This window comes from Hemiscyllium ocellatum, chromosome 3 (assembly GCF_020745735.1).
Source record: "Hemiscyllium ocellatum isolate sHemOce1 chromosome 3, sHemOce1.pat.X.cur, whole genome shotgun sequence".
NCBI classification, from domain to species: Eukaryota; Metazoa; Chordata; class Chondrichthyes; order Orectolobiformes; family Hemiscylliidae; genus Hemiscyllium; species Hemiscyllium ocellatum.
The window spans coordinates 77174326-77187270 of NC_083403.1; the positions used below are offsets into that span (position 1 = coordinate 77174326).

Below are 12945 nucleotides of genomic sequence, written 5' to 3' on the forward strand. Positions count from 1 at the left end.
CTTGGACCTTTGTGTGGGACAGCATAGGGCCAACACTGGCATGTGAATTTGTGAAGCCATGGGCATTGTGAGTAAAACAGCACTTGAATGTTATATAGAGGTGCTCGACAGAACTGGGATTGTGGTGTGGACGTGATGCTGAAAGGTCATTCAAGGCCACTGGTACAATAAAGTAAAAGGGGATGTGAAAGATGGGGAGAAGGGAGCAGAGGGGTCGTACTGTATCTCAAATGCAGCCTGAGACTTAGGAGGACACAAAGTTGGAAAATCAATTGCACAATAACTGCACAGTGGTGAAACCATGTGTAAAGCAGCAGAATCAGTTACTATCTTTTGAGGTGCTACAAGGTGTATTTGCAATAACCACGATTACAATGATTTAGTAATACCACCCCTTTGGCATCAATTTAAATGTCATGCACATTACGAATTACAGACTCATGGAGTCTTGTCCGTTACATTGTGAATGCTAATTGTCTCCTTGTTATATCAGCTAAGCAAAGGTGATTAGACAAACTTACTAAAATTTGTCCCCCCGAGTCTTTCATAGCAGAAAAACATTGCAATGCAAAGACTTGAAGATGGCACTTCATCTGTCACATTTGCAGATGAACTGTGATAATGCAAGCTCAAAATCTGTCATGTGTAAGCTTGCCTTTCGTTTGGAGTTGAGGTGCTATAGTATTAGGCTATTGGTAGAGTTCTGCTCTCCCAGTATGGCAGGAATATTCTTGTTATGCAACGTACATTTGGAGAACTTCTTGTGGAGGCATGACGTTGACCTTCTTGGGAAAGCTCTGTACCATACTGTCTGAGAGAATAGCATAATGCTTCAAAGTGATGGAGCAGAGGGCTCAGAAATTCCTTCAATAAACTTAAACTTGAAAATGCAGTCTCCTTATACACTGGCACTTTATCAAAGGAATTTCTGAGCCCTCATATCCATTGCAATTACAACTTTGATTGAAGGTTGTAAATTACAATGTTGTGTTCCTTGTGAGTGACTTGAATGATCCCTTTGCACCTTAAAAGAGCCTGTGTGAAAGAACATAGAATGGCACAATTAAATCTGCAGACATTGTCACTTCTGTGTGTGGGGCTGACTTCCATTGCAATGTTATTTTAAATGATCTCCAGGATCTGGTTGTCATGCCACACAGACGATCATATGGCAAGTACGTTATGCTCACTATAAATGGTGATGACTGTACTCAGATTTTCCAGTTTTATCTACGCTTTCGATAAATGCTTACTCAGTAGCTACAATATGTAATAGCATTCTCACTTTAAGTTGGTGAAACATATTAATTGAATTGTAGGTTATCAGTACATGTGTTTTATTCGTTTGTGAGATGTGTTTTTAGGTTAACATTTGTCAAATGACTTTCTGCCTGTAGGTTACTAATTAAACAGAAGTCTGAGTATTGGTACAATGCCCATGAACACAACGCTCAATATTAGAGATCAATAACAAAACTGTTGCACACAATGATATAAAGCTGAAATTGCTGAACAGTTAATAAAGATCTGAAATATGGCTTTCTGGATACTGATGTGTTCATCCATCTGGTATAGTCATGAATATTTGGATAGTGATTTGTTAAAGAAAAAACATTAACTGCAGACTGGCATCAAAATTTTTCTCACGTTAATTTTATGTCAATGACTTCTAAAAAGATTAGTACAATTAGTTCTGTATTGATTGAAATGTAAGTTGAACGTTATTCCGAAAGAGAGCCTTCCACAAGAAAGAGCCTTTTTTTAAAGAAACAATTTTTAAAATATTCAGTTTCATAAACCAGTCACAAATAATTATTTCTGGGATTTTGGTCCTAAAATAGTCTCAGCTGCTAATTTTTAAATTGTTTTACAGGTGTTCCAGATTGCATATGTTATAGTAAAAGCAGCTAATTCTCCACGCCCTGGGAACTGGATTTTAGAACGCTCCATAGATGGAATCATTTACAAACCATGGCAGTACTATGCTATAACAGATACAGAATGTCTTACTCGCTACAACATTGTGCCTCGACCAGGTAACCCAACGTATACATCGGACGATGAAATTATTTGCACTTCATTCTACTCGAAAATTCAACCTCTGGAAAATGGTGAGGTAAGGCTGGAAGTTAAGCTACACTTATAAGCTACACTGATGTTGCTTGGGTTGTCATCAGTGCTCTCTGAAATACTGTAGATAGAGCTAAACGTAAACAGAATGGATAAAGGCTACCGCAGCTACTGACTTGCCTCTGTGCAGTGTGACGTGATATCACCAGTGAATCTGCTGAATAAATTATAATAGATAATTCATGTGGTATTGAACATTAACGTATGGACTAGGTTCATAGATGAAGGGAAAGAATAGACAAAAATTAAGAACTTTGAAGTTTGTGTCGCATACAGACAGGTTGCTTAAAAAGGTGATTAACATGCTTGCCTTCATTGCTCAGACTTTTGAGTATAAGAATTAGGAAGTCAAGTTAAGAGTGTACAGGACATTGATGAGGCCTATTCTGGAGTGGTGTATCCAATTCTGGTCGCACTGCTGTAGAAAAGATATTATTAAGCTAGAGAGGGTTCAAAAGAGATTTACCAGGATGTTGCTGGGTATCGGAAGTTGATTATAAACAAAGGCTGGATGGACTGGGATTTTTTTCACTGTAGCATAAGAAGTTGAGGTTACCTGATAGAGGTTTACAAATCATGAGGAGAATAAATAGGGTTGATGGTAGGTGTTTTTTCCCTTGGATGGGGATTTCAAAACTAGGGGGCATATTTTTGAGGTGAAAAGAGAGAGATTTAAAAAAAGACATGAGGGACAAATTTTTTGCACAAAGAATGGTTTGCGTGTGGAATGATAGACCGAAGGGTCTATTTCCATGTTGTATGACTGTTTAATTCTATAAGTTCTGAAGAAAAGCTCAGGATATTTAACTCAGTGAATTAGCAGAGACTGTATCTTCCTAGCAGAGTAAATGTCAGATGTACCCACTGTGACTATCTTGATAATGGTGAGGTCAGGGGTCAGGGTTAGGAAAAGCAGATTTCTCATGGTTTGTGCAGTGTCCCCAGCAGAAATGACCACAGACAACATGACAGCTGCTCAGCTGCACCCACTGCAAGCTGCAACCTCACCTGTTTTAAAATGTGACTTTTTTTGTTGTGCCCCCAGCTGGGATCTGCTGGCCCTGAAAATGGGTTGGGCCATGAGCTGAACCCCACTTCTTACCAATCTCCTACCGGGTCCTAACTACAGACTGGATATGTAAATTCTTGTCCTTGTGAATCCTTAACATTTCTTCATCACCGGCTCTGTAATGAGACAGTGAACGTTTAGCCCCTTGCAAAGCAGTGATTTCCCATACAAGTTCAAGACTCCATCTGTCCTTGTCTTGGCCAAATCTGGCAGCCATACTTGTTGCCAAGTAAATATTTTGGTAGCCCACTGCATCTGATGTAGACCGAAGGAAAATAGTCCCTGGTGAAATTTTAAAATCTTTGTTGACAGTCATCTGAAAGGCTATTGGTGGAGTTATCCCTGTGAGAGCAAATTCACCTCAAGTAGATGAGGATCAGGGAGGGTATCCATGCTTATGTATCATGACTCCTTATTACAGCTATTTAAAAAGATTTTGAAGTGGCTAGATTTATTACATTTCTTCCACAGTTCTGAGATATCAGTAATTCAGCCTCAAGTCCTCTCCCTTTGAAAATTAGTCTGAAATGAAAGCATGTCAGAAAACTGATAATGTGCTGTTTTTGATCTCTATGATAGAGTTTTCCATTGTAAGTGGTGTTGTAAAAAGAGAAATTTGTTCTGCTACTCCTCTTTGATTCAGTTTATTGGGAGCATAGAGTCATCGAGATGTACAGCATGGAAATAGACCTTTTGGTCCAACCCATCCATGCTGACCAGATATCCCAACACAATCTAGTCTCACCTGCCAGCACCTGGCCCATATCCCTCCAAACCCTTCCTATTCATATACCCATTCAAATGCCTCTTCAATGTTGCAATTGTACCAGCCTCCATCACTTCCTCTGGCAGCTCATTCCATACATATACCACCCTCTGTGTGAAAAAGTTGCCCCTTAGGTCTCTTTTATATCTTTCCCTTCTCACCCTAATCTTATGCCCTCTAGTTCTGCATTCCCCAACCCCAGAGAAAAGCCTTTGCCTGTTTTTCCTATCCATGCCCCCATAATTTTGTAAACCTCTATAAGGTCACCCCTCAGCCTCTGACGCTCCAGGGAAAACAGCCCCAGCCTGTTCAGCCTCTCCTTAGTACTAAGAAGAGACATTTTCAAATGTTCCCTCCTGTGAAGTTCAAGTACTCAGTGGCATAGGATACAAAGGAACAAATGGAAACAGAATGACAAATTCAGTCCAGGATGTGAGCCCATCCAGAGTACGACAATCAGCTGTTCCCTGCTTCCCCGAGCATGCCACTGGCCAACATGGTGATCAACCAGCTGTGTTGATTGCATAGCTGCCAAGCATTGAATAACTCTATGAAAACAACATCTGGAAGCATATTATGTTGACATAGTGGTCATAATGTGAAAATGTCCACACTAGAGAGGAATGAAGACATTTGTAACTGGACCAAGTCCTTTGTTTTGCATTTGTAAATTAGACCTATTCCTTGTTGCTCACATTATACCGGAAAATATTTGCTGAAGCTTCATTACTTTGAAATTAACTCCCTTGTTCAAAATAAATGAAAGAGTAATCCAAATAAATAATGTCTCCAGTTCCAGACATATAATTACTTCAACCATCTGTGAATGACTGTGTGATTGTTTGTGTATTAAAGAGCTGTTATTATAGCACAATGGTCAAATATGATTTGTGAATTAATTTTTTGAAAAAATAGCAGTTATAGATAATTTAATAAGTGAAGCAGGATAATGGTCTTTTTTTAAAATATGGATTGCTTTGTGTGGTCATTTAAACTGTTAGATTTCAACAGCAGTCTATTGCATAGAAAATAGGAGCGTGAGTAGGCCATTTGGCCATTCAAGTCTGCTGCGTGATTCAATATGACCATGGCTGATCATCCAAAGCAGTACTTTCTTTCCCTTTTCTCCCCACACCCTTTGATCCATTTAGTCCCAGGAATTATATCTAACTTCTTCTTAAAAATATTCAGTGGTTTGGCTTCAATAGCTTTTTGTGGCAGAGGATTCCACAGGCACATCATTTGTGAGGAGAGATTAGACAGGCGGAATTTGTTTACCTTGGAGCAAAGGAGACTATGTGGGAGGGGGTGGGATCTGACTGAGGTATAGAAAATTATAAGAGGCATCAACATATAGATCTTTTCCCATGTAAGATGTCTCTAAGACCAGAGGGCATGGTTAAAGTGAAGAGTTAATGATTTAGAGGAGACCTGAGAAAAACTTTCCTCGCCCAGAGTGTTTTGGAATGTGCTGTCACAGAGATGGTGAGAGCAGGTATTCTTGCAACCTTTAAGAAGCATCTGGATAAGCACTAAAATGTCCGGGGGTGGTGGGCTATGGGTCAAGTGCAGATAAATGGAATTAGTGCAGTTTTGTGTTTTATGGTTAGCGTAGACATGGTGAACCTATTTTAATGCTTTATAACTCTATGACGCGAATGCCAGCAGATGTTTTGGGTGAAGGTGAACTTGAAAATGTGCTTATGAATATTAATTTTGCTTTTTTATGTTTAGATTCATACTTCCCTTATCAATGGAAGGCCAAGTGCTGAAGATCCATCCCCTACTTTATTGGAGTTCACCTCAGCTCGTTATATTCGTCTGAGGCTTGAAAGAATAAGAACACTTAATGCTGATCTAATGACACTGGCGTACAATGATCCAAAAGATATTGATCCGATTGTTACAAGAAGGGTGAGGCATTTTGTTTTTAATACTTAACACTGAGTCAAATTACATTCAATAATTTGGCTGTTATCGACTTCTTTTGATTGAGTTCTAAATTTTTTAAAATCCTTTTCCTTTATGAAGTTTCTCCTTAAAAGAATGTTTGATTGAACTTCACTTCTGTTTTGTTAAATATGTGAGCCATTCTCTGTTTTAATTTGTAAGTTTCCCTTAGCTAACACAAACCTTGCACAACAATCAGGATACTGACAAAATAAATGCAGCTATTCCACCCTCTAGAGACTGTTCACTGGGACGTTAAGTCATGCAAAGTCAACAGACTTGAATAACCTATTAGTTCCACTTTACTCATTGGATAGACAGAGCTTAAAAAGTGATGTGGAAAGTTAGACTGAGGTCATGTAGTGATTATTTTACAAAACTGATAATCCAGTGGTTAACTCTAAATCTCACTGTGAACAAATTGTGAAGCTCATTTAACTAAAAATAATAAATAAAATTGCCATGAAAGTTTTTAGAATTTTGGATTTAATATGAGGCTGTAGGATAACTGGACTATTTTAAATAAAATTATTAATTTGACTAAAACTGTTGTGTTCTTATTGTTATTCACAGTATATTGTACTGAAGGGACATGATTATTGAAATACCAATCAGCAATTCCATTGCAAGTATTAATCTTGGTTAATGGTTTTTAATATTGCTGTTCAAAACATTCTAATGTTGATCATTTGGGATAGGGCTAAATTGTTGATTCCCAATTACTGCGTTGCTGGCTATAGTAACTAACATTTGAAATTTATGATATTGGAGATGACTGTAAAAAATAAAGTTGCCATAATTTTTTACTAGAGCACAGGGATGCTCTTTGATTAGAGAGACAGAGAGAGAGCGCACCATCCGTGGTAACCTCAGCCAGTGTGTGAATTGAACTCATAATACTGGCAACATCACATTGTAAACTGGACATCCAACCAACTGAGTCAACCATCCCCCGGCTTACTTGCAATTCTTATCTGAATATATTCTGAGATATATTTGGCTATACCAACAACTTAATTAAATTAAAACATTGTTATAAGCAATGGTGGAATGGGATGAGAAAAGGAATTTGTGCATTCAACCTTCGTCATAGCAACGATCATATCCGAGTACGCTAGTAATATTACACACATTAACGTTTTTAATGTTTGTCTTTTTGTCTCTTTCAGTATTACTACTCGCTGAAAGATATTTCTGTCGGTGGGATGTGCATCTGCTATGGACATGCGAGTGCTTGCCCTCTTGATTTAGTAACCAATGTACGTATACATTTTTTTGTAGAAGAGTTTTATAGAAATAGTCATACACTTATTTTCTTAGTCATAAACATAAAAGAAAAGTAAAGTCCTCTCATAGTAGACCAGCCAAAAGCCACATCTAACTCATACACCTTCCATTGTGAACATTCCCTCACTCCTCCAAGCAAATGATTAGGTGTATTGATTTGATCTTTCAAAATTCCATAGATTTTTAGGACATATCGGGAATAGAATGCTGTATGTGTAACTCGGCTATGGAAGAAAGGATGGGGAGAGAACAGTAAAGTTTGAACATTTAACTTGATGCAAGGACATGGGCAAATGCTAAAATTTTAGTGACATGGTTACAGAGCATTTAGAAAATCCAAAGATGTGCAGGTTAGGTGAATAGGCCATGCTAGATTGCCCATGATGCCAGGGATGTTTAGGTTAGGTGCATTAGTCACAGGTATATGTAGAATAATAGGGTAAGGGATGGTTTGGGTGGGTTACTCTTCAGAGGGTTAGTGTGGACTTGTTGGGCCTAATGGCCTATTTCCATACTGTAGGGATTCTATGAAAATTGCAATATGATTGAAAAATTGGCATGTATTTATAAAGGTAAATTGTGCAAATCAATTGAATTTATTTTTGAGGTTAAAACTATGTTAGAATTAGAATTAGGTTTATTGTCACGTGTATTAAAGTTACAAAAGAATAGGAGTATGGTGAAAATGTACAAAGTCACCAGCACGTGGCGCCATCTTAGGTACAATGTAGCTAGGTACAAAAAATAGAGAAAACAAAGAAAAAAGTTACATTACATTATAGATATACATAGTTTAAGTATACATGATGAAAATAAGATATAAAACTAAAAAGACAAACACTACAGTCTTTCTATAAAGGATTCCATGTGGTCTGATCGGGCTCCACCAGTTTCCAATCTGTAGCCTATGTGGGAGACAAGTCACTGTATGTATTTGGATTTTCAAAAACACAGTCTAAAGAAGAGGTTATAGAAGATGTTCCACAAAGTTAGCACTCTTGGGGTTGGATATATAAGCATGGATTGATGAGTGGTTAGTGGACAGAAGACAAAAAGTAAGAATATTCCTTGTCTGGATGAGTTCAGCTCCAAATATTCAAAAAGCTTGACAACATCGAGGACAAACCAAACTGCTTGATTGGTACCACATTCATAAACAGCCACTTCCTCCACCACCAATGCTTAATAGCAGCTACCATCTACAAGAGTGAATTGAAGAAATTCACCAAAGATCCTTAGACAACACATTCCAAACCTGCAGTCACTTCCATCTAGAAGTCCAAGGTCAGCAGGTAGAAACACCTCCACCTGCAAGATCTCCTCTAAGCCACTTGGTACATTGACTTGGAAATATATCACCGTTAATTCAGTGTCATTGAGACAAAATCCTAGAAATCCCTCCCGAACGTTAGTGTCGGTTGAACTACAGCACGTGGATTACAGCAGTTCAAGAAGGCAGCTCACCACATCACTGTCCGATAAGTGAATAAAACAAAAATAAAGGACTAATTTTGGGTTGGCACCAGACAAAGTGTAATGTATCTCAGTTTGCTGACAATCCAAAGCTGGGTGAGAAAATACATTGTGAGCAAGATGCAATGAGACATAGCAAGATATAGATTGCTTTGGAATAAGGTGAAGATTGTAGCAGATTGAATATAATGTGGGGAAATGTGAAGTTATCCTTTTCAGTAGAAAACAAATTTTTTTAAAAAATTATGAGAGGCTGAGAATTGTTGATTAGTCAAGAAACCTGGATATGCTTGTACAAGGACCTCAGAACATTAGCATGCAGATTTATTAAGTAATTAGGCAAGTAAGTGATGTGTTAACTCTTATTGTAAAGCAAGTGGAGTAAACAAGTAAAGGGGTTTTACTGTGGTCATGGTAGGACCTTGGTAAGACCATACCTGGAGTATTGCAGTAATAAAATTCACAAGATTTAAACTGCTATTCTTACTACTAGTACAAAACTACAATTTATAGAATATGTTTAATTTTTAAAAACATTTCAAGGTGCTGCACAAAACAACTGAAAGCAAAGTATGACCTACATCACATGAGGCCATATGGATCAGATGATCAAAGCCTTGGTCAAAAAGGCAGGTTTTAAGGAATGTCCCACATGTGGGCAGTCAGGTAGAGAGATAGTGGGAGAGTATTCCACAGCATGATCCTGAGCAACTGAACTATGACCACCAATGATGGAGCAAAAACAATCAATGCAGAACTGGAGAAATACAGATATCTTGGAAAGGAATGAGGCTGGCGAGTATAACAGAGATAGGGTAAGGTGAACCTTGGAAGGATTTCAGGACATGGATGCAAATTTCTGGCATTGGGTTGATTGTCCTATGAAGAGAATTTGAATAGACCAGGCTAATATTCCTAGAGTTCAGAAGAATAAGAGATTATTTAATTTAAATTTACATGCCATAAAATTTGACTTTTTGTAGCACTTTTAAGAGAAAATGGCAGATTCATCAAGTAAATGGCATGTTAGCTCTTATTACAACAAAAGTGGAGCATAGAAGCAAATGGTTTTTACTATGGATGTAGGTTTGCTCACTCTACTGGAAGGTTTGTTTTCAGATGTTTTGTCACCATACTAAGTGACATCTTCAGTGAGCCTCTGGATGAAGCACTGGTGGTGTAGCCCACTTTCTATTTATGTGTTTGGTGATATAATTTCCAATGGTGATGTCATTTCCTATGATGATGTCATTTCTTGTTCTTTTTCTCAGAGAGTGTAAATGGGATCCAAGTCAATGTGTTTGTTGATAGAGTTCCGGTTGGAATGCCATGCTTCTAGGAATTCTTGTACGTGTCTCAGTTTGGCTTGTCCTAGGATGGATGTGTTAGCTCAGTCAAAGTGGTGTCCTTCCTCATTCATATGTAAGGATACTGGTGAGAGTGGGTCATGTCTTTTTGTGGCTAGTTGATGTTTATGTATCTGGTGACTAGTTTTCTGTCTGTTTGTCCAATGTAGTTTTGATTACAGTTCTTACAGGGTTTTACTATGATCATGTAAGACCTTAGAAAGACCATACCTGGAGTACTGTGTATAGTACCATGTGTGCAAACTTACTGAAGTTAGCACGGATGCTATACCTGTCTGTTGGAAGCATGCAAATATCGGTCAGTATGTAACGCTAATTTAGTGGCAGTAGTGTTACCTTTGACTTGAATTCTCTGGCTACTTCCCTGTCTTAACCGGTAGCAATTGACCATGCCTGCAGCAGCAATATGGACTCCCCATTAACATTATTTAAAGGAATCATCAATTGACTTCAGATTGATTTCTGCTGATTGATTGAGTTAATGGAAAAGTTTTCTGCTTTACATTGTTATTCAAAATTGCTAAAGACTAAGTGGATATCGTGTCAAATGGTGAACATCTTGGATGTTCAGATCATTTGCCCTCATTCAATGGTGCTGTACTTTTTACTTCCCTTCCCTTATGACACGGAAAATGAACAGAAAAAGACAAGATACTTAAGGGGGCATGAGGAAATATATTATTGAAAAAGCCTGATTTATTGGATGAGAATGCTGTCCTTTAAAGATGTAGTCAGCAGATTGAGGCAATACTTTTAGAAGAATGAGAGATAATCTCATTAAAACATATACAATTCTGAGAGGGATTGCTATGGTATCTGCTGTGAGGTTGTTTCTGCAGCTTGGGGAGTTTAGATTTCGAGGTTGTGATCTCAGAACAAGAGGCTGGAAGTTTCAAACTAAAATTTCTTTCACCAGCAGTTTGAAAGTTTGGCCTTTTCTGCCCTAAACAGATGTGGATACTCTGTCATTGTGTGTTTTCAGGGCTGAAGGGACATGAGGATCAGGCAAGAAAGAGGTCAGTGATCATTAATGAATGCACAGCATGCTCAAGGGCTGTATGCTGTAATTCTGGCTCTGTTTCCACATGGCTGCAGGAGATGGATATTATTAGTTTTTACAAAGCAGCAATGTGGGCATGACATAATTTTGATTCTTATTTAAGTTAACAACAAAGTTGTTCTATTTAATGTGAATGTATTCTGTTCATCTAACAGAAATTTAGCTGCAAATGTGAACACAATACCTGTGGAGAAAGTTGTGATCGCTGCTGTCCTGGATTCCATCAAAAACCATGGGCAGCTGGAACATTTTACAGCAGCACGTTATGTGAACGTAAGTAAATAAACAAACAGATCCCTCTTCAAAGGAATACCATCATTTGGGAAAAAAATTATTTCCCATTCACTTAAATATAGCAACTCATCTGAGTTTAAAAAAAAATAGGAATACCAATGATTTATCCCCCTACATAGCTTGACAATGTTGCTAATGCTGCCTTGAAATAGAATGACTGCATTTATTGTCCATGTTACAACAAAGCAAAATATTAAAAGGGTCATGAGCTACATGCAAATGATTTATTATAAATTATAATTTTATAAATATTATTATTACTTTTATTATGCATTGCCAGCCACTTGGTACAGACTGATGTCAATTCCCTTGAGGCAGAGATTACTGCAGGTTGTGAAGTAATGGACAATGATTATCTCTAGACTTAAGTCTGTAAGGGAACAAATTTATATCACTTGTCTTTTATATGTGCTGTCATGCACTACGTTCATTTAAAATATGTGTAAATTTGGAGACCGAAACTTAAGATGTGTCAGTGGCGTATGGCAATTGTTTTAATTTGGAAAGGAAGGAAAAATGTGAAGTTGGGTTTGGCTTCATCAGAGTAGCCTATCCATTCATCCGACTTGTCCTTGTATGTACGGGGTTTTACTTTTCTTTTACATGGAAGTTTGCTGAAATTGCAAGTTGATAATGTTTCAGTAAAGGAAACAGGGCACTTGGGACCTGAGTAAACAGAGCTACCAGGTGGATATCTTCTTAATCATTTAGATTGAAGAATTGAGAAATAAATAGGAGAACAACAATGAAAGCATTTCAGTTAGAGCAGGTCAATACCATGTCACATAAGTTATGTAAGAAATGAGCAATAAAAAGAGGGAAATGCAGTCTGAATACAGAGGGGGAAACAAAAATAAAGGAAAAGCAGAATTCATAAAAGTAAAAGAAACAATCTTGGTGTAGTGATTGTAATGAGGTCAGCCAAATGGATCTCAAAGAATATGAGTTCCCTGATTGAGACTGTTAATCTGGTCCAATCATGGAGTTCTGGCTGACAGATATAACCAGGAGAGTCAGACATCTGTTCACTCTGAGAGCTGGCTGTGAGGAAGTTAGACCATGTCAAGTACTATGCACCTGTAAATAAAGGGTGACTTGGTGAAGGGATACTGGCCTCTGTGGAGTTATTTCACTTGTTGCTTTATAATCCCTAACAGCAAATACAACCTGAAGGAATGAGACTCCATGGCTGAATATTACATTTTTTGGCAAACCTGCATCAGATTTTTAGGAGGGATTAATTTCTTGCTTTATTTTGCAGAAATACCTCATTAATTACTTAACCCAACTCAATGGCATCCCTCATGTTGGTTCTTACCACCTGCTGTCCCTGGAACAAGTTACCATTCACTGGACATCCACCTTGCGCCTGTGCCCTCTTGTAAAACCTATGTGCGGTTTATCTGTCTGCAGCTGCATCCTATGTAAACACCCTCTCTCAGTCACAACTACCCTATCTCCAATCTCCATTGGACATGAGCATCCTGTCATTATCCAGTAGGGTGCATCTCACACAGGCAAGCAATCAGACAATTCCAATCATTAGCTT

General features: G+C 38.0%; 1 protein-coding gene across 4 annotated transcripts in view; it reads left to right on the forward strand.

Moving 5' to 3' along the window:
- Positions 1–12945, forward strand: part of lama2 (laminin, alpha 2) — a 393314-nt gene that overhangs the window by 128622 nt on the left and 251747 nt on the right. For all 4 annotated transcript variants that reach the window (XM_060851112.1, XM_060851122.1, XM_060851132.1 and 1 more), the window contains exons 4-7: positions 1874–2116; positions 5700–5879; positions 7085–7174; positions 11258–11375. In XM_060851112.1, the coding sequence (XP_060707095.1) occupies positions 1874–2116; positions 5700–5879; positions 7085–7174; positions 11258–11375 (631 nt within the window). The remainder of the gene's footprint in view (positions 1–1873; positions 2117–5699; positions 5880–7084; positions 7175–11257; positions 11376–12945) is intronic.